This window comes from Ursus maritimus, unplaced genomic scaffold (genome assembly GCF_017311325.1).
Source record: "Ursus maritimus isolate PB19 unplaced genomic scaffold, ASM1731132v1 scaffold_6, whole genome shotgun sequence".
Classification (NCBI taxonomy): domain Eukaryota; kingdom Metazoa; phylum Chordata; class Mammalia; order Carnivora; family Ursidae; genus Ursus; species Ursus maritimus.
Window position 1 is genome coordinate 74,632,393 of NW_024426774.1, and position 26,466 is coordinate 74,658,858.

The window sequence follows — 26,466 nt, forward strand, 5'->3', positions numbered from 1 at the left end:
CCAAAATATACTGCAGTTTCAACTTTGATCTTATACTCACTGAGAGTTTCAGGTTAAACCCAATCCTTAAATCATAGGAAATGATTTGTCACATTATGTAATTCAAATGAAAGAATAATTTGGGATTAAATTTTACACGTGAAAAGAATACAAAGTAATGTGACTGATTTTTAAAATTTTGCCAAACCAATACATCCTCTGAGAAGAGTCCTCTTTACAACCACATTGTGAGGCTACCTGTGCCTCTCATTGCTCACTGCTTACCGACTGTGTGGCAAGTGCCAGTGTACAACAGTTCCTGCCACCAGGGAGCTCAAGGTTGTGGGGGCAGAGCAAGAGGGAGACAGACTTTTAAAACTAAATAAATACAGGTGCACCTGGGTGGCTCAGTCGGTTAAGCGTCTGCCTTCAGTTCAGGTCATGATCTCAAGGTCCTAGGATTGAGCCTTGCATCGGGTTCCCCAGAGAGTCTGCTTCTCCCTCTCCCTCTGCCTCTGTGCTCTCTTTCTCTCAAATAAATAAATAAAATCTTTTTAAAAAACCTAAATAAATATGAAAGAACTATGAAAATGTTGGAAAGGTGCTGTGAAAGAGAATAAATAGGTGATGTGCTTCAATATGACATGAGGGAAGGCCTGTCGGAAGAGATCGCATCTACACTGAATGTGATCAAGTGTAAAAAAGCTGTGTGTGGACACAGGGCCTGTGTGGTGGTGCATGCACACAGGTCCGACTTCAGGAAAGAGCCTGGACGTTCAAGAAATAGAAGGTCTACTTGGACGGAGCTCAGAGGGATGGGGGAAGAAAAGTAGAAAATGAGGTTGGAGGGCTGGGTGGGGGCTAGACTATGCCGTGTCCTGGTAAGAAGCCACGGTAAGAAATTTGGAATTTGCTCTACTCTAAGTGCAATACAAGGGATCTGAAGGAGTAAGAGAGAGAGAGACAGACATGGTCTGATTTAATTTTAAAGACACTATTCTGGTGACAGTGCAGACAGGATGGTGGAGAGGAGAACAAGACAGAAAACAAGAAACCAGTAGACAATTGAGGAAGTTCTTAATAATGATATGTGAGAAAATGCCAAAACTCTAAGGAATACCATCAGTGAACTTATCCCAAAAGGTTAGCTTCTATGTGGTAATTAGAAAAAGCAGAATTGTGGAATTATTTTTCCCATTAATATATATTATTTTGCAATGGTATTCTGGAGACTGTATATGGAAGAAATATGGCAGATGTGGGAAAATGTCCTTATTGTGCTCGGGTGATGGTGAAGTGTCAGGATGTCTGTAATTTCTCTAAAATGTTTCAGCAATATGACTTGAATGTGCATGGAAGTACCTGTGTGTATAAAGCAAATATGGCAAAATGTTAATCTATCTCAGTGTAAGTAAATGGGTATTCATTCTCAACTCTTATTTTCTGTGCTTAAAAATATGTTTAACTTTTCACTATGAAAAAAAATTTTAAAGAATTTATTTATTTATTTGAGAGAGAGGGAGAGCAAGAGAGAAAGCACAAACAGGGGGGAGGGACAGAGGCAGAGGGAGAAGCAGACCCTCCGCTGAGCAGGGAGCCTGACCCAGGGCTCAATCCCAGGACCCTGAGATCATGACCTGAGCTGAAGGCAGATGCTTAACTGACTGAGCCCCCCCAGGAGCCCCTGCATTTTTTATTATGAGAGAAAACGTTTGCAAATTATATATCTGATAAAGGGTTAATATACCAATATATAAAGAACCACTACAATTCAACTTTGCTATTCATAAACAGCAAATAAACAAATCTGATTTAAAAAGGGGTGGGGTGCAGCCTGGGTGGCTCAGTTGGTTAAGTGTCTGACTCTTGGTTTCAGCTCAGGTCAGGATCTGAGGGTCCTGGGATCAAGCCCTGCATTGTGCTCCGCTCAGCGTGGAGTCTGCCCCGAGTCTCTCTTTCCCTCTCTCTCTGCCCTTTCCCTGCTCACATGCTTGCTCTCTGTCTTAAATAAATAAATCTTAAAAAAAGGGGTGGACACCTTGATAGATGTTTCTCCAAAGAAGATATAAAAATGGCCAATGGGCCCATGAAAAGATGCTCGACATCACTATTAGGGAAATGCAAATCAAAACTACAATGAGATACCACCTCATTACCACCAGGATAGCTACTATCAAAAAACCAGAAAAAAACAAGTGCTGGTAAGGTTGTGGAGAAATTGCTATCCTTGTGCACTATTAACGGGAATGTAAAATGTGGTGCTGTGGTGGAAAATGATACACTGGTTCCTCAAAAAATTAAACACAGAATTATCACATGATCCAGCAATTCCACTTCTGGGCATATACCCAAAAGAATTGAAAGTAGAAAGGAGGGACTCAAACAAATATGTGGACATCCATGTTCATAGCAGCATGGTCCACAATAAAGTGTGTTAGTAATCCAAGTGTCTACCAATGGATAAATGGACAAACAAAAATGTGGTTTATAAGTACAACAGAGCATTATTCAGCCTTAAAAAAAGGAAGAAAATTCATATGCTACAACATGGATGAACCTCGAAGACAAAGTCTATACTAAGTGAAATAAACCAGTCACAAAAGGACAAATACTACATCATCCTATTTATGTGAAGTACTTAGAATAGTCAAACTAATAGAGATAGGTAGTAGAATGGTGGTTGTCAAGGGTTAAGGTGAAGGGAATGAGAAGTGATTGTTAATGAATACAGAGCAGTTGCAGTTTGGGATAATGAAAAAGTTCTGGAGCTGGACGGTAGTGATGCAAAAACAAATATGAATGTATTCAGGGTCACTGACCTATATACAATTAAAATGGCTAAAACTGTCATTTTTATGTTCCTATATTTTACTACAATTTTTAAAAAAGCTATAGAAATAAAGACAGTGTGGAGCTGGCATAAAGATAGAAAAATAGGTCAAGAGAACTGGAGAAAGTCCAAAAATGGACTGAAGCATGTACAGTCATTTGATTTTCAATAAAGGCATCAATGCAGTTCAATGGAGAAACCTATATCTTTTCAGCAAATGGTGTTGGAACAACAGGACAGACTTATGTAAGGGAAAAATGAGCCTTTATCCTTATGTCACACCATGTACTCAAATTACTTTTATACATATCATAGTTTTAAGCATAAAAACTAAAATTATACAGCTTCAACAAGAAAAGACAGGAGATTATCTTTGTAATCTTGGAAACAAAGACTTCACGAACAGGACAAAAGCCACTAACTGTAAAAGAAAAAATTGACAGACTGGACTTCAAAAAAATTTTTTTAAATATGCTCACCAAAAGACATTGTTATGAAAATGAAAGGGCAAACCGTATACTGAAAGAAGAATATTTGCAAACCACATATTTGATGAAAGACTTGTATACTGAACATATAACTTGTGAATATAAATAAAAAAACCATACCATTTTCAAAAATAAGCAATTATAAAATGTCAGCTAAGCGCATGAAAAGATGCTCAGTGTGTTATTAAGGAAAAGCAAATTTAAACTATAATGATATACTAACACCTATTGTAATGTCCAAAACTGAAAATACACCAAGAGATGGAAAGAATGTGGAGCAACTAGAACTTCCATACATTGTCAGTGGGAATGTAAAATAGAACCACTACTCTAGAAAAAGCTTTGCAATTTTTTACAAAGTTAAACATACCCTTATCATATGATGATGCCACTCCACTCCTAGATATGTGCCCAAGAGAAACACAAGAAAAACACGTGCACAGGAATGGTTATAGCAGCTTTATGTTTACAGCATGTTTATAGCAGGTCAATACTGGGACAACCCAAATTTCTGTTAGCAGGTGAATGGATAAATGAATTGTGGTATATCTATGCAATGGAATACTACTCAGCAATAAAAAAAGAATAAAGACTGGGAATCTTTCTTTTTTCTTCAAACATTTCTTTATCATTTTACAATGAATATATTATTTTTAAAAGAGCAGAAAATAACATTTGAGCAGGAAAAAAAGAATAAACTGATAATACAACATAGATGAATCTCAAAATAATTATGCTGAGTCAGACACCCACCCACCCCACCAAAGTCATTCTGTGTGAATGTATTTATATAAGATGGTTTATAATATAAACTGACAGTAACAGCAGATCAGTGATTGCAACTGCCTAGAGATGGAGAGTGAGGGTGGAGGGATTACCAAGGGTCACAAGAAAACTTTTGGGTGTGACGGATATGTTATCTTGATTGCAGTGATGGTTTCACAAGTGTATAAATATTTAAACTTTTCAAACTGTACACTTTAAACACATACAGTTTATTGTGTGTCACTCATACTTCAATAAAGAACGTAACCTAAGAATTCGAGACCTTGCAAAACTCTGTGGTTCTCATGCGAAGTTGACAGAAAGGGAACTCAGAAAGTTTATCACCCATGTACACTTTCTTAAGGGGGAAAAAATTCTTCATGAAGACAATCTGGCAACAAGATTACTCATGAAGAATTGCAAATGAGGAAGCTGTCTTGTGAAAGATAGGCAGATGGTCACGGTAAAGGAACTGTGGAAATAAGATTAGAAAAGCAGAAAGTAAATGTTGTTTTTAAAGTGAAAGCCACAAGATAGAAAAATCATTTAATCATAATAAACAAGAATAAAAATCTCAGCACATGCCAACAAAACACCCTAAGTATTGAAAGAGAAAGATCACAATAGACACCATTATGTTTTTGAAGTAATTTGAGAAGTAAAGGTTTAAACATATTTTAAATGTACATCTGAAAATTAAGCTCCTAAATCAAGACAGAGAAAACAAAAAAGATAAAAATTAGATGGAATAAATATATAGTATGATTAAATAAGATAAATCGTCTATTTAAAAAAGACAAAAGGACTGTGTTAGGAAACCAAAGCCCAATTATAAACTGTAAATACCTAATACAAAATGATGCAGAAATGTTGACAAACAATGGGCGAAAACAGACAGGGTAAATGCCCCTACCCCCCAAAAAGGGAAGAGAAAAGGCACACGGATAAGGGTTACAACATTAATAATCTTACAATGAAAAGATATGCGAATTTGTGGCCTTTAATTTGTATTTTCTGGGCAGATAATATGTTTGAGCAGTTTTCAAGTGTCTTTTGTGCCATCTGTACATCTTTTTCAGTGAAATGTCTGGTCATGTCCTTTGCTGATTCTGACTGGATATTATTATTGAGTTTTGAGAGTTCTTGATAAATTCTAAAAACTAGGTCCTTTGTCAGATATATGGCTTGCAAATATTTTCTTTTAGTCTATATTCTGGCTTTTTCTTCACATGGTCTTTGGGACAGCAAGCTTTTAATTTACAAATTTTTCCTTTATGGATTGTACTTCTGGTATCAAGTCTTTGGTCTCAAGAACTCTGCTAGTCCTATATCCTGAAGCTTTTCTCCAATGCTTTCTTCTAAAAGTTTTATAGTTTGATGTATTTTTTGCATAGTTTTATATTTAAGTCTACAATCATTTATGAGCTAATTCTTGTACAAGGTTTGAGAGCTGTCTGTATATTTTAATACCATTTTAATAACTTTTGGTGTTCTTTATCCCTAGTTTTTAAGGCTATTTTTTGAGCCAGCTATTTGAATTTTTTGGTACCATTTATTTTTAAAACAGAGGGTATGAAATGGTAAAGTGAAGAGAGTACAGAGTCAAAAATGGGCATGAGACGGAGAGCAGATAGTTCTGAGAAGACTCAGAATTTGAAGTAAAAAACAAAAACAAAACCAAAGGACCTGTGTTCAAATACCAGGTCTGTTCTCACTAGCCAAGTAACTTTGGGTAAAATGTGAGGAGGCTTCCTGTCAACTGTGAAGAGCTATACAGATGTTAGCCTCTGATGAGGACCTTCTAGTGTCCCACACATTTCCCCACCTCCAACAATAGGCAATTAACTTGACACGATGAGAAATAGCTACTCTGGGCACAAAATTGTTGTTATATTGCAAAACTGACTATGCAGAATGAGAAATCAAAGCTATGTCTGCAGAGAAAATCAAGGAAAAGAAATAAATCGAAGTATTAACTTGTATTACATTTGGGTACTGGGATACAAGGATAACTCCCAAGTACCCACTTTACTAGGCACAGTGGTTCAGAACTTAGGCTTTAGAGTCCAAAAGCTTGGTTTTGAATTCTAGCTTTACCACTTACTTGTCACATATTGGGTTAATATCTCCCCTGAAAAATGATCATATAATTAATAACTATCTCATGTATTTAAGAATTTAAAAGAGTACCTGGCACTTGGCAATATCCAGTAAATACTACTTACAGTTATTTACTGTTTTTCCAAATTTTCCATATTTTTTACAAGCATATATTTCTTTTGTAATAGAACCACTTTTTTAAAAAAAAGAGTACTTTTATAATTCTGTGTATGTCAAAATCATAGCTCCCTCTCCCTTTATCTTAAGAAAATAGTAAGGCCATTCCCAAGAAAATTTAGAACAGTGGTTGATAATCTACAGTCCATAATCCAAGTCTAGCCTGCCACCAAATTTTTGTTTTTCCTTTTTTTTTTATTGTAGTAAAATACACATAACGTAAAACTTACCATCTTAACTATTTTTAGTTTTATAGCTCAGTGGCATTAAAACATTTGCAGTGTTGTGCAACCATCACTACCATGTATCTCTAGAACTCCTTTCATCTTGCAAACTTGAAACTCTGTATCCATTAAACAACTCTCCATTCCCTCCTCCTTCCATGCCTGGCAAGCACCATTCTACTTTCTGTCTCTATGATTTTGACTAGTCTAAGTATTTCATATAAGTAGAACCATACAGTATTTATCTTTTTGTAACTGACTTATTTCACTTAGTGTACATCCTTAAGAATCATTCATGCTATATCATATGTCAGGGGTTTCTCACCTTTTTAAGGTTGATAAGTGTTCTATGTATAAACCTCATTTTGTTTATCCATGCATCTGTCAATGGACCCCTGAATTGCTTCCATGCTTTGACATAGTATATCATCCTTTTTACATGATGCTACACTCCGTTTGCTAGTCTATTGTTGAGGACTTTGCATCAGTGTTCATGAGGGATACTGTCTGTACTTTTCCTTTCTTGTCGTGTCATTGGTTTTGGGATCAGAGTAAGGCTGGTATCATAAAATGAATTAGGAAATGTTCCTTTCCTCTTACATTTTTTGGAAAAGTTTGGGAAGGATTGGGAGCTTTTCAAATGTTTGGTGGAATTCACCATGAAGCCATCAGGTACAGGTTTTCTTTGTTGGGAGATTCTGGATTACTGATTGACTCTTCTTACCAGTTATACAGGTCTCTTCAGATTTTCTATGTCTTTATGATTTAATCTTGGTAAGTATTGTGTTTCTTAGAATTTGTCATTTAATTGAGGCTATCCAATATGTTGGTGTACAACTGTTCATAGTACTCTCCTATAATCCTTTTTATTTCTGTACGATCAGTAGTGATGTCCCCACCTTCATCTCTGAATTTAGTAATTTGGCCTTCTTTCATTCTTAATCCACATAGGTAAGACTTTGTTGACTTTGTTGATATTTTCAAAGAACCAATTTTTGGTTTCATTTATTTTCTCTATTTTTCCTATTCTCTAGTTCATTTATCTCTGTTCTAATCTTGATTACTTCCTTCCTTTTGCTAGCTTTGGGTTTAGCTTGTTCTTATTTTTATAGTTCCTCAGGTTGTAAAGTTAGGTTACTGATTTGAGATTTTTTTTTTTTTTTACATAAGCATTTACAGCTATAAATTTCCTCCTTACCACCACTTTTGGTGTTATCACAGCTTTTTGGTATGTCGCATTTTCATTTTCATTCATCTCTCTACAGTTTCTAATTTCCCTTGTGTTATTTCCACAAATTTGAGAATTTTTCAGTTTTCCTTCTGTTACTGATTTCTAATTTCATCTTCTTGTGGTTGGAGACGATACTCTGTATGATATCTATCTTATAAATACTGAGGACTTCTGGGAAAATGGAAGAGTAGGAGGATCCTAACCTCACCTCTTTCCCACAGACACACCTAGATAACAGCAACATCAGTGTAATTAATTAAGAAAATGATGTGAAGACTGGAAGAACAGACTTGGCATAGTTAATTGTAGAGAAGAGGCCACATTCAAAAGGGTAGCAGAGTCAGAAACGTACTGTACGGTGACTAACATAATATAATAAAAAATATTATTATTAAAAAAAAAGAAATGTAGTCGGGAATCAATCTGCCAGCAAGGCTAACTAACCACAAGCAGCAGGGACACAACAAGCACGTGGAAATGATAAGAACAAACTCCATACCAGGAACCCCAGACATGGGGACCGACCCTAAGAAGATAGGACCACATAACATTTGGCTTTGAAAACCAGTGGGGCTTAACTTTGTAAGTTTTACATTCAGTGGAGCTTAACTCTGGGTGCTTTAAAAATCAGCGGGCTTAATTCTGCGAGTGCCAGAGGGCCTTAGGAAACTGAGTCTCTGGCTTCAAAGAGAAAACAAGACAAACATCCCATGGAGATACCTCACAGAAGCAGCAGTTTGAAAAGCACCTGGGGTATATGTGAAGGTGACTTATTTACTAAAACCAGAACATGTCCTGGAGGAGCAGGAATCTTTAAGAGACTTCTTTAAGAACAAAAGAACTTTCCATCCTCACCCTCCCACATAGTTGAACACCTGTGGGAGCTAGTAAAAACACCCTACTTGCTAGGACTGTGCACCACACACTAGCATTTTCCTGCAGATCTGCTCCATCCAACCTGCCCTACTTGGTAAGAGTCCCTTCAAAGTGGCTCCTGCTCTGTTCCTTCTAGCAAGTAGACCTGGCAGGGACCAGTACCACTCCAAAGTAACTCCTGCTCTGGGAAAAGGGGAATATAACCACACACACCAGTTTGACTGCAGGCCCAGCAGGTGAACTGGGAGTAGACACCTGATCTGACTGCCCGCCCTGTCCAGCAACAAAAACCTCCATGTAACTGTGGACCGGGGAAATGGGCTGTGGGCAGGCATCTGGTCTGACCACTCGATACCACCCAACTACAAGTGCAAGATGGCCCCAGACTGACTCCTTAACAGCACAGGGACCAAACTGTGCCCCAAACCGGTAAGGTGGGCAACTGCAGCTGAATGCACTGAAAGCAAACATAGCTCAGCCACAACAGTAGGGCACACGCAACCCACACAGGAGACACCCCTGAAGCACCTGGTTCTGGTGAACATGGGTTACCGTGCTACAGGGCACCAAAGAACTCTTCTTCTGAAAGCCACTTTCAAAATCAGGAAACAGGGCTGATTTTTCCTAATACACAGAAATATACACAGAGTTAAACAAAATGAGGGACAGAAATATGTCCTAAATGAAGGAACAGGACAAAAAACACCAAAGGAGGTACATGAAATGGAGATAAGCAATATACCTAATAAATAATTCAAAGTAATGGTCATAAAGATACTTAGTGGACTTGAGAAGAGAGTGGAGGAGCTCAGTGAGACCTTCAACAAAGAGATAGAATATGTAAAAAAGAATGAATCAGAGATGAAGAACTCAATAATTGAAATAAAAAATACACTAGAGGGAATCAAAAGCATATTAAAGGAGGCAGAAGAACAGATCAGTGAGCTGGAAGAGAGAGTAACGGAAAACAAACAAGCGTCTGAAACAGCAAAAAGAAAAAAGTAAAAAATGAAAATAGGATAGGCGAACTCAGCAACATCATTAAGCATAGGACATCTGCATTATAGGGATCTGAGAAGAAGAAAGAGAAAAGGGGGCAAGAAATTTATTTGAAGAAATAACAGCTGAAAATTTCCTGACTCTGGAGAAGGAAACAGAAATCCAGATCTAGGAGACAAACCCCAACAAAATCAACCCAAAGAGGTGCACACCAAGACACATAATAATTAAAATGGCAAAAACGGTGATAAAGAGAGAATTTTAAAACCAGAAAGAGAAGTAGAAAGAGAAAACGGGGAACCCCAGAAGGCTGTCAGCTGATTTTTCGGCAGAAACTTTGCAGGCCTTAAGAGAGTGGCATAATATCTTAAAAGTGCTAAAGGGAAAAAACCTGCAATAGAAAATACCCGACCCAGCAAAGCTATCATTCAGAACAGAAGGAGACAGAAGGAGTTTCCCAGACAAAAGTTAAAGGAGTTCATTGCCACTAAACCAGTCTGACAAGAAACAGGAAAGGGAATTCTTTGAAAAGAAAAGGCCATAATCAGGAGTAAGAGTTATGAAAAGAAAAATTTCATACGTAAATGCAAACATAATAAAAGTAGTAAATTCATCACTTATAAAAACAGTAAAGACATTAAAGCACAAAAACAGTAAAATCAACTACATATATAAAAATGAGTCAAAGGATTCACAAAATAAAAGGATGGAGAGTATGGCATTATATACATAGAATGTGGGTATAGAGGAGTAAAAATTTAGTGCTTCTAGAATCAATTCAAACTTAAGTGATCATCAACTTAATATTGACTGCCATCTGCACAAGGCAGGTATTTTAACCTAATAGAAACCACAAATCAAAAACCTGTAATAGATATGCAAAAAAATTGAAAGGAAGGAATCCAAACATATCAATAAAGAAAGCCATTAAACAACAAGGGAAAAGAGCAAGAGAAGAAAGGAACAGAGAACTACAAAAACAACAATAAAACAAGTTAACAAAATGGCAGTAAGTACATATCTATCACTAATTATTTTCAATATGAATGCACTAAATGCTCCAATCAAAAGACACAGGGTGATGGAATAGATGATAAAGCAAGACCCATCTATATGCAGCCTACAGGAGACTCATAACCTAAAGACACATGCAGATTGAAAGTAAAGAGATGGAAAAATATATACCCTGCAAAATGAAATTAAAAGAAAGCTAGGGTAGCAAACTTTTATCACAAACAATAGACTTTAAAACAAAGACTAACAAGAGACAAAGAAGGACACTATATAATGATAAAACAATCTAACAAGAGAATATAACAATTGTAAATATTTATGCACCAAACATGAAAGCACCTAAATATATAAAGCAACTATTAACAGAAGAAGTTGACAGTATTACAGTAAAACTAGGGGACTTTAATACCCCATTTACATCAATGAATAGATCATCCAGAAAGAAAATCAACAAAGAAACAATGGCTTTGAATGACACACTGAATCAGAGGACCTAAGAGATATATTCAGAACAGTCCATCCCAAAACAGCAGAATACACATTCTTTTTAAGTGCACAAGGAATATTCTCCCAGATAGATCATGTTATGCCACAAAACAAGCCTCAATAAATTCAAAAAGACTGAAATCATATTATGCATGTTTTCTGACGACAACAGTATGAAACTAGAAATCAATCTCAAGAAAAAAATGTGCAAAGAACACAAATACATGGAGGCTAAAGAACACGCTACTAAACAATGAATGAGTCAACCAAGAAATCAAGTAAGAAATAAAAAAAAATACATGGAGGTAAATGAAAATGAAAACAATGGTCCAAAATGTTTGGAGTGCAGCAAAAACTGGCAGGGTAGATTATAGCCATACAAGCCTAGCTCAAGAAGCAAGAAAAATCTCAAATAAGCAATAAAACTTTACACCTACCTGAGCTAGAAAAAGAAGAAAAAGAAACAAAGCCAAACTCTAGAAGAAGGAAAGAAACAAGATTAGAGCAGAAATAAATGAAACAGAGACTAACGATATAACAGAAACTATGCAACATATTAATGAAACCAGGTTCTTTGAAAAGATCAACGTAAGTGATAAACCTTTACCAAGACTCATCAAATGAGAGAGAGAGAGAGAGCAAGAGAGAGAGAGAAAGAAGACTCAAATACATAAACTCAGAAATGAAGGAGGGGAAATAACAACTGAAGCCACAGAAATATAAAGGATTATAAGACAGTATTATGAAAAATTATATGCTAACAAATTGGGCAACCTAGAATAAATGGATACATTCCTAGAAACATAAGCTCCTAAAACTGAATCTGGAAGAAAGAGAAAATTTGAACAGACTCCTTACTTGCCATGAAGTCCAATCTGTAATCAAAAAACTCCCAGCAAACAAAAGTCCCAGACTAGAAAGATTCACCAAAGAATTCACTAGGTGAATTCTACCAAACATTCAAAGAGTTAAAACTGTTCTTCTCAGATTATTCCAAAAAATAGGAGAGGAAGGAAAGCGTCCAAATTCATTCTACAAGGCCAGCATTACCCCAATACCAAACCCAGATAAAGACACTACCAAAAAGGAAAACTACAGGCCAGTATCTCTGATGAACATAGGTACAAAAATCCTCAACCAAATATTAGCAAACCAAATCCAAAAATATATGAAAAAGAATCATTTATCATGATCAAGTGGGATTTATTCCAGGGATGTATGGGTCATTCAATATTTGCAAAAGGATAAAAACCATATGATCATCTCAAGAGATGCAAAAAACCCCACATTTGACAAAGTGCATCAATTCATCAAGAAAAGTGTAATCTTAATCTCCTTTATTTCTCCCATATCCACCCACCCACCTCCTATCTGGCCGCCACCAGTTTTTTTCTTGTATTTAAGAGTCTGGGTTTTGTTTGTTTCTTTTTTTCTTTGTTTGTTTTGTCCTCCAGGTTGATCCATGTTTTTGCAAATGACAATGTCTCTTTTGTATAATCACCTTCTTTTGTCTCTTGTGACAGTTTCTGACTTAAAGTCTATTTTGTCTGATGTAATAGCCACTCCTGCCTCTTCTAGTTACTGTTTTCATGGAGTATCTATTCCCAGGTCTTTTGGCATATGTGTGTCCTTAAAGCTAAAGGGAGTCTCCTATAGGCAGATTATGGTTGGATATTGTTTTTTAAAAAATCCATTCAGCCACTCTATGTCTTTTGATTGGAGAATTTAATCCATTTACATTTAAAGTAATTATTAATAAGTGAGGACTTACTATTGCCATTTTGTTAATTATTTTTCTAGTTGTTCTGTAGTACCTTTGTTCCTTTTTCCTCTCTTGACACTCCTTTGTAATCTGATGATTTTTCTTTTGTATCGGTATATGCTTTGATATCTGTTTTGTGTATCTGCTATACAAGGTTTTTCATTTGTGTCCACCATGAGGTGTGGATAAAACACCTTATAGTTATAACATTTTATTTTAAGCTACTAACAATTGAGCTTCAATCACATATGAAAACTACACTTTTACTTCTTCCCCATTTTATGTAATTGATGTCACAATTTACATCATTTATATTATGTATCCATTAATAAATTATTACAGCTATAGTTATTTTTCATACTTTTGTATTTATGCTAGAGTTGAAAGCTTATACATTCATACATTTTCATGTTGCTGATATTTTTTTCATTTTAGCTTGAATAACTCCCTTAGTTTTTTTTTTTTTTTTTTTTTTGAGGCACGTCTAGTGGTGATGAGCTTCAGCTGTTGTTTGTCTGAGAAAATGTTTATTTCTCCTTCATTTCTGAAGGACAGCTTTGCCAGATACTGTATTCTTGTCAGTTTTCTTCTTTCAGCATTTTGAATACATCATCACATTCTCTCTTGACCTGAAAGGTTTCTGCTAAGAAATCAGTTGACTATCTTCTCAGGGCTCCATTGTGACAAGTCGTTTTTCTCTTGCTGCTTTCAAAACTTTCCACCTTTGACATCTGATGATTTGACTATGATGTATTTCAGTGTAGAGCTCTTTAAATTTAACCTATTTGGGATCCTGTGGACTTTATGAATCTGGCTCTCTATTGCCCTCCCAAGATTTTGGTACTTTTCAGTCATTATTTCTTTAAATAGGCTTTCTAGCCACCACCACAACCCACACCCCAGAACAACCACTATACATAAATAAAATATATAATATATTGGTTCACTTGATGTAATCCCCTAGTTCCTGTAGGCTTTCTTTACTCTTTTTTAGTCTTTTTTCCTTTTGCTCCTCTTCCTAGATAATTCCAAATAACACATCTTCACATTTGCTCATTCTTTCTTATGCTTGAAAAAAATCTGCTTCTGAAACCCTCTAATAAATTTTTTCAATTCAGTATTCCTGTTTGGTTCTTTTTAATTGTTTCTATCTCTGTTGATTTTTTTCCCCCCATGAATGGGTCATACATTTCTTTGTATGTGTTATTTTTTCTGTTGAAAATTGGACATGTGAATCTAATAATGTAGTAACCCTGGACATCAGCTTCTCCCCCTTTCCTAGGGTTTGCTTTTTTAGTTTGTTTCTATTGTTTTTGCTTTTTTGATTATTGTAGGGTCCATCTATGCCAGAACTTAAGGACCTCGCAGATCTTTTATGAGCCTGAGGCTTTCCCTGAACATTTGTAGTGATTTTCTAATTTCCCCCAAATATTCATTTGTTTTGAATGTCCTATTCATTAATGTCTGGCTCCCAAAAGGGGAAAAAGAAAAAAATAAAAGAGGGGGGGAAAGGCTGTTAGCCCTTTAAGTTTTCTGAGTTACTTCAGGTGGAGAACTTTTAATAATGGGTGGAGTTGCAACAACAGCTACCTTCTTTGTCTACACCTTTGAGATCAGAAGTAACAATCAGGGCATGGCTCCCCAGTATTTTGAGGATAAGCTCCTTTTTCTCCCACCATGGCTACCACAAGCTGTGTACAAGCTGTTCAGCGAACATGTGCACAGCTACCTGCCACAGGGTGGGTGGGTGGGAGTAGGTAGTTGTTTCTGAACTAAGAATTGAAGTAAAATTTACTTCAATTTACCCCCAAGCCTTCCCCTGGAAGTTGTAAGCCTTCAAAAGAAATTAGATTCTACCAATAGCACTGCTGTCTACATGGGGAAACAGATTCCTCCTGCTTTCTACTCCACCATCTTCCCAGAATCCTCTGCCTGCCACCAGTTTTGGTAAATATAAGTTTGGTTTTTTTTTTTAAGATTTTATTTATTTATTTGACAGAGACAGAGACAGCCAGCGAGAGAGGGAACACAAACAGGGGGAGTGGGAGAGGAAGAAGCAGGCTCATAGCCGAGGAGCCTGATGTGGGGCTCGATCCCATAATGCCAGGATCACGCCCTGAGCCGAAGGCAGACGCTTAACCGCTGTGCCACTCAGGCGCCCCAGGTAAATATAAGTTTTATGGCTATTCCTTATGTATAGCCTACGTCTGTTTTCATAGTACAATGACAGAACTTGAGTAGTTGGGACACAGACCATTTCACACACAAACTCCAAAGTATTTAATACGTGGCCCTTTACATAAAGTCTGCCAACTTCCAACTTAGAAGAGCAACAGGAGTAATGTTACAATACTTTATTTCCAGGACCATTAAAGCCCTACATATAAAAATCTTGACCTAAAAATCCAAGACAACCAACCTGACATGTCTTCTGATGAAAAACAATAAAAAATATACAACAGTATTGGTATACCATAATAGAATTCTGATGCTAACCACCTCAAGTCAGCATTAAAATCTACAGATTAAAGGGCACAGTCCCTAACAAGACAGTCCTTATGTCATATAACAACCACAAGTTAGGGATTCTAGGCCATGTGCACTCTGCCCAACTGACTACAAATCTAGTGGGTTTCCATGATTCCTCCCCCTCAAGCTTAGAACTTAGAACTATACTCAAATTAGTTTTCTTCTAAAGAAACACATAGGGTGAGGTCTTGGAGGCCCCAAACACAGAACATCTGTGCCCTCTCTCCATGGAATCAGGGCATATCACTCTCCTGGCACATAGGTGTATAGAGAAAGCTCTATACAACTTCAGTGTCCAGAATGTTTATTGGAGTTTCATTACAAATGTATGATTTATTAAATCATTGGCCACCTATGTGACTGAACTCAACTTCTACCCCCTTTCTCCTTCTTGAAGGCATTTGGGATGGCTGAAAGTCCAAACCCTCTAACCACATTACTGGTTTTTCTGTTGACCAGCCCATTTTGAGTCATCTTATTAGGCATTAACTCAGATGTGATACCAGGGCTCATGCATAACAAAGACAATTCTATTACTAAGGATATTCCGATATTTGAAGTCTCCCTAGAGACAGAGACTAGCCATATTCTTTGTTATACAAAAACTACCTTGAAATATTCTTGCTAAAAAAGAAAATTTAATCTAAATCTGATCAAAACTATATTTAGCTAACAGCTGATAGAAAATCCACAAGACAGAAGTATGTTAAATTACACCAAGAAGACAATATAAGGTCAGCCTAGGTTGTAGGAAATCCTACAGACAAATGTAGGAAATCCTACAAACAAATCCAATTTCTTCAACAACAAAAAATGCCATGGGGAGGTGGGTTAAAAGAGATTCAGAGACATATCAATGAAATGCAATGTATAGACCTTGCTTGGATCTTGATTTAAATATCCAAATGTGAAAAAGAAATTTTTGAAATGGTGGAAGAAAATTGATACAGACCAAGTATTAGATGATATTAAGTGTTCTGGCTATCTAGTGGTGCATAATAAATCACTTCAAAGTTTAACAGCTTAAAACAGCATTTTGTTATTATCCTTCATGTTCTTTTGGGCTGACTGGACTCAGCTGGTTAGATCTCACTTGATGTTGCAGTCAGATGTGAGTTGTGGCTGAGTCATCTGAAGGTTTACAGGTGCTGCTCACCCACAGCGGCAGGAAAGTGATGATGGCTGGTAGGTGGGCACTCAGCAGACTGTAGGACTGTATGGGGGCTCTCCATGTGGCTTAGGATCCTCACGTCGTATCAACTGGGTTCCCAAAAGAAATGTGCCAATTTCTAGAGGTCCAAGAGACCCACATAAAAGCTGCTAAGCTTCCTATGAATGGCCTAGCATTAATAGTACCAGAATGCTGTCATGCTGTGTTCATCAAGATACTATTATTATTGCTATACTCAGTATATATTCATTTAGTTATCCACATCTTTTATTTTTTTGAAGATTATTTATTTTAGAGAGAAAGAGAGAGCATGTGCACGAGCACATATGTTGGGGGTAGGGGCAGAGGGAGAGGTAGAATCTCCAGGAGACTCCCTGCCGAGCAAGGAGCTCGATGCAGGGCTGGATCCCATGATGCTGAGATCATGACCTGAGCCAAAATCAAGAGTCGGATGCTTAACCAAGTCAGCCACCCAGACGCCCCTACATACTTTTATTTTTAATGCTCTTTACCCTTTGTATGTTTGAGCTTCTGAGGTCATTTACCTTCAGCCTGAAGAATATTTTCCTCCATTATTTCCTTTGGTGCAAATCTTCTGGTGACAAATTCTCTACATTCGTGTCTGTTTGAAAATGTCTTTATTTTTTCTTTACACGTGATGGATATTTTCACTGGGTATAGAATTCTTCTTTTTTTATTTTTAATGGGGGACTTTGATTTATTCAACAATACATCAACAATTCCTTGAACAGTGCCTGGCACATAGGAAATACTCAACAAATGTTTGTTGAATGCAAGAATTATTATAAGACTTCCCACAGAATTGCCCTGCCTATCTCTCTGGCCTTGTTAGACAACACCTTTACCTTTGTTTTTCTTTCCCCTACTAAAAAGTCTATGTATTTTTATTTTTATTATTTTTTTTAATGTCTTTTTATTATATTATGTTAGTCACCATACAGTAATTCCTGGTTTCTGATGCTACTGGGTATAGAATTCTAGTTCTAAGTTGTTTTCAGTAAATTTTATTATTCTTTGCCTCCTATTGTTTCAGTTAATATATCAGCTGTCGGCTAATTCTAGCTTCTTTGAAGGTATTCTCTCTTTTTTCTCTGGTTGCTTTTAGAATGTATCTGTTTGCCTTTGATTTTCAAAAGTTTTACTGTATACTGTTCAAAGTTCCCTTAAAGGAAGGACTTGCCATCCAGCTATGAAAAAATGCTGCTAGTTATCAGCCCCTGACTATAGTCACTCTGGGATCAACCGTAGTGACTGAGGTAAGGCCAAGTTCTTTCTGAGCAACTCCCAGCCAATCAATGGGCCCAACAGGTGTAGCAGGGCCTGGCTATCTCTGTCCAATGTGGGATGCTTCCAAAAAGCAGTCTTTGCTCCAAAGTTCTCCACTGGGTTGGTCAAGATTCTGCATCACTGTCTGAGGCTCTCCCTGCCCAATCCTGTTTCCTTTCCCTCAATTTTTCACAGGCAGTAGCCCTCAAATAAATCCCTAGTACTCCTCTAACTCTGTCTCAAGATCTTGCTGAGAACCCCAACTGACACATATAATAAAGGATATCTATGGGGGGATGGAGAAAAATTATAGTAAACAACACACTCAACAGTGAGATGCTGAAGGTTTTATCTCTAAGACAAGGTATCAGAGTAGGGTCAAAGACACCTACTAAATACCACTTATATTCAACATCATACTGGTTGTAGCCAGTAAAGTGAAGCAAGAAAAAGAATTAAAAACTAAAAGGATTGGAAGGTTAGAAATACAATGTCATTAACCTCAGATTATGATAGTTTACAGACCTAGTCCAGAGCATCTACAGATAAGTTATTAGAATCATTAAGCAATTTAGCTAGTTTGCACAGTAACAGTCAATATATAAAAAACAATTGCATTTCTACATTTTATGTTGAGCCATATGAATTACCACTTTTATAGATGAGAAAAGGCAACAGAGCCCAGAAACAGATTCATGCATACATGGATCCTTGACTTAGGACTAAAGTGCCACTGAAGAATACTGGGGAAAGAAAATACTGGGGAATAGTCATTAAAGGGACAAGTGACTATATGAGAAATAAAACTATGACCTCACACCAATAACAAAGTCAATTTCAGTTAGAATTACAGCTATAATTATGAAAGGCAAAACAATAAATTTCTGTAATTTAGACAATAATACAGGAGAATATTTTTATGACCTTGGATAGGAAAATATTTCCTCAGCAGGACAGAAAAAGTATAAACTGTAATGGAAAATACAGCTTAACCTACATTAAAATTAAAGGTAAGAATTTTTGTTCACAAAGTCACCATTATGTGTGGAAAAGGTAATCCACCAAGTAGAAGATGTTTCTAATATATATAAGCGAATTGTATCCAGACTTATAAAGAACTCCTATCAAACAAGAGGGAAAAAGACATGCCACCCAACAGTTAAATAGGGCAAAAGATTTAACTGAGATTTCACAGAAGATATTCAAATGGTCAAATTAACATGAAAAGTTGCCCCACCTTATTTGCAATCGGAGAAATGAAAATTAAAACTACAGTAAGATACCATTACCCAGTCTTCAGAATGCTTTAAAAAAGAAAAATGAAGTATTGCAGAGCAATTCCTGATGATGGAACTGTGAACTGGAGCAAGCACTTTGGAAAACCAGATGGCATTATGTATTAAAATAGAAGATTCATAACCTATGTGCCAGCAGTTGCACTCAACTATACCAGAAATGCATAGGTTCACCAAGGGACAGCATTTATTTATAACAGCCCAAATTGGAAACAAGTGAAATGTCCATCAACAGCAGAAATGATATATAAATTGGGGCATATTCATATAATGCAATACTATTTAGCAAGGAAAAATGAATAACCATAGTCACACTCAACAGCACAGAGAATCTTGGAAACTTAACACTAAGAAAAAGCTGGAAAAAAAAGAATACAAATGGTATGAACCTCAAAAAACAGATGAAACTATAGTGTTTAGAAACACATGCTCAGATGGTAAGACTTCTAGGGAAAGAAATTATCATACACTTCGGGACTATGGCCAACTCTAGGGGATACTGACTGAGAGAGAGCTTCAGGGGGGAACTTACGAGAGTGTTGGCATGTTTTTAGTTTTTAACGGGGGTGGTGGTTGTTTATAGGTGTTTGCTTTGCAAAAAAAAAACCCCACATTTTATGCATGTATATATGAATTATATTGCACAACAAACACCTTAAAGAAAAAGAAATAAATTAATCAAATTCTTAGATGTCTATACATTCCTTGGAAGAAGACACAATACAGGATCCCTAACTGGGTAGTTAGAACCATCTATACTTGCCTATGTCTAGAATGAACCTGATTCATCTTCTAGAACGCAGACCTTCCAATGGCTCCAACTCCAACTCCTTTTAGTTACAGAAACTAAACAACTTGTCTAGGAGCTCAAGTTATCCCCAATAACCTCTTTATAATTCCTGTTAAGTTTTACTATGGCTATCTCTAAAAATTAGTATCTTTTAAATGTAAGCTCATCCAAGAACAAGAGAACTACTAAACAACCAAACTATATGCTTACTTACTACACTTACAATTGAGTGTTTTGGTGTGTTGCAAATAACTGTCTAGTTAAGGAAGGCCTCCATATAGTCCTTTCCCGACCAACCTGACACAGAATAGTAGACAAACTTTCCACAATCTTTTCCCCAGCCTTCCTCTGAGAAGACTGAGAAAAGAGTTATTTCTATAACATGAACAACTTTGGCTGACTAACCACAGTCCTGCACCTGAAATACGGGCGCACAACAGAAGTGGAACTTGTTATCTATTATGTGTGTATGAAAAGATCTCTTAGACCCGAAATGTCTTCTAAGCATAACAATTAGGAATTTCTCTCTTTCCTCTAAGGCAACCTTGTTACTTAACCTCCAGGCAATAGAGCGATGGAAAGTATTAAGTGTAAGAGCTTTGGAATCAAAATTGCTTCTTATTTTTCTTGTATCCCTTATTAGTACTGAAATTTGGGGCCAATTAATGAACTAGCTGAGACTCCAGCAAGTACTTAAAAAATACTAGTTCTAGCTATCCCTGCCTTAGGTACCTAAAAGCCAGGTAGTGAGTAGAGATATTAGATGCCTATAGGTTCTGAGAACGACCAATGAGCACACAATGAAAAGAATATTTCTGTTTCTTGACCAAAGTGAGAAAACAAAATTTTGTAGTCCTATAGTTATGAGCTTTAAAAAACAAAGCTCTGCATGTATTTTCAATTCATGAACATTATGGGGCTTGCCCTCCAACATCTTAAAATTCTGTTTATTGTTCTGGTAGAACAGTTAAAGAAAGAAAGAAAAAGGAAAATACAAAGCAAGCCTTTTCCTCGGGCTTTATCTTATTTTGTTTGTAAGAAAGTTAGATTAGGAAACAGATTAAGGCTCTTAGGTGTTATCTTTTGTTATTCAATCTTACAATCTATCAAAGGAATGGGTCAAGAAGAGCCAACCACTCACATCAGCTAGGAGTGGAATGACAGTGTGAGATATTTCTTGACCTGCACCCTCTATGGTGATGAGTCTTCTGTAGAGAAGTGGATTCCTCAGTGTCTGTGCTCCTCTTCAGAATTATTTCATCTTTCTATATTCTATATACCAAATCTTAGTAGCCTTGCCAAATAGGAATGGCGATAGCCAAAGCACCAACTACAGAAAACATGGGCTAAGAGGATTACTGTGATTTCTAATCATAACCTAATATTATTAGTGGTCACCCAGGCAATGCACTGGGAGGAACTGCACATGCGTGGTGCTGTGGAAAGAGCTCTGAAAGCAAAAAGGCTGGTTACTTACTGGATGTTGGATTCCTGCTCTAGTAATTGAATATTGAGCAAATTATTTCATTTCTATGAGCTAGATTTTCCTTATCTTTAAAAAACAAGGAAGGTAAATCTAAAGTTTCTAGCAAATTTTTTATGAGTTTTGGCAACTTTTATGGATTTATCATCAATTAATTTTCGGGGCTTAAAAAGTTACATGAGCCAAGCTGCATGAATGTAACAAAATTCAGGATCTGGGAAGGAATGGTCTCAGGCAAAATTCTCATTTTAAATAATGCAATACAACGGCTGTTGCTTTGACTCACTCTCTGATTTAGTTCTAATTTAATCTGAAAAAACTTGATATATATTCTGGGATAGGAATGCTACATGTACATACTCTGTTCTAATCATACCATAAGAAACCCAGGAGTAGTTTAAGAAATAGTTTAACCTACTGGCAAATTGTCATTAGAAAGAATGACATTATGTCAACACCAAAATTGTTGTTCCTAGGAAATGTTCTATCAATATTAAAATGAACAATTTACATGTATCTATTTAAAAGGGTCTTTTTTTTTTTTTAAGATTTTATTTATTTATTTGACAGAGAGAGAGACAGCCAGCGAGAGAGGGAACACAGGCAGGGGGAGTGGGAGAGGAAGGAGCAGGCTCCCAGTGGAGGAGCCTGATGTGGGGCTTGATCCCAGGACTCTGGGATCATGCCCTGAGCCGAAGGCAGACGCTTAACGACTGAGCCACCCAGGCGCCCCTCAAAAGGGTCTTATACTCTGCTACTTGGGGATAAATAATACACTATATATAGCATCTTGACATTAGACATACTGCAGGAATCTTAGTGAGATTTCATTGTGGCTGAGGTAACCAGCTGGTACCACCTACCCTCAACATTGTTCTTGTCTAAAATTACCTTTGCCAGAGAACTCTGAGGTCTCAACCTAGCTCCTGTCCAAGCATTTCAGCAAATTCAAAGATGAGTAAGTGACGTCCCAGTCCACAAACTCTTTCACAGTTAAGTCCATGTAGATAGGGACTGACAGCCTTCACCGACAGAAACACAAATCAAGCTCCAGAATTTAGTTCATAAAGGACATGGATTCTTCTTCAATCAATCAATAAAGGAGAATTTTCCCAGAAATTCAGTCCTGATTTGTCAGATCCTGCAAACTACCTAAAGGGAGATATTTAAAATAGTCATTCCTATCGGTTCTCCAAGTTCTCACCTTGCAACAGATTAAAGAACTAGAAAAAAGAGACTAAACTCATTTTCTAGTAAGGTGGCTTTACAAGAATTTGAGATCATTATATATCTTCAGTTTTTATTGTTTTTCAATATAAAAAGTTGTACAAAGACTTTTCTTCAAGTACCATGCAGACACTGCCTGCTGTTGTTTCTCAACATCTCTTATGTAAAGGTATGAATGATATGCTTATTTAAAAATCTGGAAGCAGGGGAAAAAGTTATCATTCAGAACACTTACGTGCTTTATTGTCAGAGAAAAAGAACCTTAAAACCCATCACTTTTTTCTTGTTCTCTTTGTCTGGTTTATTGTCTGAAATCTAAATTTATGATAAAATGCAAACAGAAATCTTACTTCAGGTCTCTAGCACAATTATTTTTTCTCTATTGCCTTAATCTAACTTTTAGTTTCCTGCCATTATTACAAGCTACGGGGAATGTTGTTTCAGAACTATTTAAGTCATGTACTTAGTTATAATTAAGTAAATAAATATATCATAGGCAGCATCATGTAAGAAAAAGACAAACAACCACACCTGGAGTGAGAAGACAAGAATTCTAATACTAGTCCCATTACCACAAAGTCATGGGATCTTTGGCACCTTTCTTAAACTAAACCTTGGAAAAATTGTGAGTCATGATACCAAATAGCACGTTATAATTACAAAAGTGGTAAGTACTATAAAACAAGCATAGGATATGATAAAAGTTTAGAAGAAGGAAGAACACACCTCAGTCATAAAAATCAGAGGGGCGGTTAAGAAGCCTTTACTCTCTCTTTCAGCTCTGAAATTCTAGAACTGATTTTTAAGTAGGAAGACTAAAATAGGTTTCATGGGGTATCTGTGCTAGGTCTGAAAGGCAGGACACCAGATTTGCCTTCCAATTTTATGTATTATATATTTAGAGATGTGGCTTAGAATGGCAAGTGGAAAAGATGATATAGATGTATATCTACAGAACTTATATTCTAGGGAAGTCTTCATCCAGATAAATATTCTGAGGTCTGACATCTGAACTGAGTGCTTCACTCACTGGTTCCGTACTTACAGAGCTAACCACCAATTCGAGTCCCTGATCTGATTCTCGCCACCTAACCTCCCAAAACCCCCCAGAAATATTTAATTTAAAAGAGAATTCATATAGCTAAGGAGGTTTTTATTACAAAATTGTCTGCATATAAAGCTCATAAAATATATTTCATAGACACCTGTTACATTTTTAAAAGATAAATAACAACCTGATATTATTCAAGGTTTGACACTGAGATCATTTTTCAACTTAAAATAAAATTACCTGTAGTAACCCTCCATCATCAAAACGTAGTACTTCTATTATGCTCTCCGACTGAATAAATGCTGTGAAGGAAACAAAACATACTATCACTTTACAGAAACATAAATCTGATTGATTTAAATAAATATCTTTTACCTTAAGGTTAATAAATACAATTATATATTTTAAAAAACACTGCTTGAGGGTGATGGTCAAAGAAGAAAATGCAATCCTTCAGGATTTTAGCAACTATGAAATGCTTTAAAATAAAACAGTACAAACCATTTAGAAAGTAGTTGTAACAACCTATAGGTTGTGTAAACCTCCGGCAAAATATACTCCTGCTATACTTCCAGAAAGTGCAAAACAAATTCAACTAGATGCGGCTGATTATTTTCACCGACACATAACTGAACATATCACAAGCACACGGAAAAGATCATCAGAAGATTCTATTACCAAAAAAAAAAAAAAAAAAAGATAAGCCAAAATTCCATATCATCTGCTCTTTTATAGTGATGACAGGACCTGGAATCAACAGTCAAAAGAGACTTGGAGGGAGAATGGGCAAGGAAAATGGGAAGGGGAGATTATTCCATTCCAAGAAACTATGTACAATGCGAAGACAAGATATTTAAAAAGCTCATGTACTTTTACCATATGATCTGGCGATTGTGCTCACAGGTATTTACCCAACTGATTTGAAAACTTATGTCCATACAAAAATCTACAAGTGATTCTGTATAAACAGCTCTATTCATAATCACTCCAAACTGGACACAATCAAGATGATGTTCTTCAACAGATGAGTAGATAGACAAACTACAGTACATCCACACAATGAAATATTATTCAGTGATAAAAAGTAAAATAAAATAAAAATTTTTTGATAAAAAAAATCAGACATACTGTTTGATTCCAAGTATATGACATTCTGGAAAAGGTTATACTACAGAGATGGTGAAAAGACCAGTGCTTGCTAGAAGTTCGGGGGGAGTAAGGAAGATGTAAGTGAAGCAAAGGAAATTTTTCAGAGCACTGAAACTATTCTGTATGACCCTGGAATGGAAGGTACACAGCACTATGCATTCATCAAAACAGAACTTCAGAGTGAACCTCATGTATGCAATTTAAAAAATCATTTAGGAAACCAGGGAGTCCTGGGATGAAATGTAGACTATAACAAAATAATTTAACTATATTACAAATGTATGAAACCATCTTACTGAATGAAGTGGAGGAGTAGAGTGGAGAGAGGTGTTGACATAAGTAGTATGAAAGTGAGTGGAGGGGCGCTTGGGTGGCACAGCGGTTAAGCGTCTGCCTTCGGCTCAGGGCGTGATCCCGGCGTTATGGGATCGAGCCCCACATCAGGCTCCTCCGCTATGAGCCTGCTTCTTCCTGTCCCACTCCCCCTGTGTTCCCTCTCTCTCTCTCTGGCTGTCTCTATCTCTGTCGAATAAATAAATAAAATCTTTAAAAAAAAAAAAAAAAAAAGAAAGTGAGTGGAATCTGTAAGACTAAAGGTAAAAGACTAAGAGAAAAAGAAACTGTACATAAGCACTATACTTTAATTGATAAAGTTATTTCCCATGGGAGCTTGGGTTAACAATTCTGATGTCACTGTACATGTTCACTGGAACTGAACAATTAAATACACAGATGGTGAAAGTCAGACTTCTCACTACTGGAGTAAGAGTTTATACAAAAACAAGGGGAAGAAGCTATAATGATCCATGTGGTAACAAACTGAGTTGGCAACATGAGTATGAACTCATATTTATTTTAATATAGACAGTTATACATAGAAATATTTATAAATATGTGTATATGCAAGGATTAGTATACACATATTTTCTTGCTCTGTCCGTTGAGAGGGCCTTGAAATAATGACACCCCAGTAGCATAGTGCAGCCCTAATGCACAGATCTTGGGTTCTAATACCATTCTCCAATAAAAGGAACCAGGGCTTCTTAGAGAAATGGCTCAATCTAGGACCAGGGCAGGATACATACAACATGAAATTGGAGCACCTTATGGTGCCAGAAAGTAAGCAAGTGCTAACCATCCAAAAAAACCCAAAAAATCCTGTACTGATGAGAATTTTGTCAAAGGGATGTAAGAATTAACTGAAAGAGGTCCCATATAGCAAAACCCGGAACAACTTGAGCAATACAACAGTGTTGGATTACAACCCAAAATATAAATAGCCATGAGTCCATTCTGATATAAATAAATGACTGAATAAATAAATGGGAGAGAAGATACAAGACTCTAATTATTTAGAATTCTAAATAATTTCTGTATCTAGAAGACGGAGAGGATAACTCCCCATCTTTTACCAAGTGTGGGATGCACATAGGGACTTCCTTCCAAAAACAGTATGGAAAGGAGGGGGAAAAAGAGTAATTTTACAGTGGAGAAATCTGACAAATATTACCTCAGTCAGATGATCGAGGTCAACATCCTCAGTGAAATGTCAG

General features: G+C 36.5%; 1 protein-coding gene across 1 annotated transcript in view; it reads right to left on the bottom strand.

The window, feature by feature from the left end:
• The window catches only part of TMEM131 (transmembrane protein 131), a 255,390-nt gene that overhangs the window by 168,875 nt on the left and 60,049 nt on the right, over window positions 1-26,466 (bottom strand). The window contains exon 2 of the mRNA XM_040623556.1: window positions 24,005-24,066. Within this exon, the coding sequence (XP_040479490.1) occupies window positions 24,005-24,066 (62 nt within the window). The remainder of the gene's footprint in view (window positions 1-24,004; window positions 24,067-26,466) is intronic.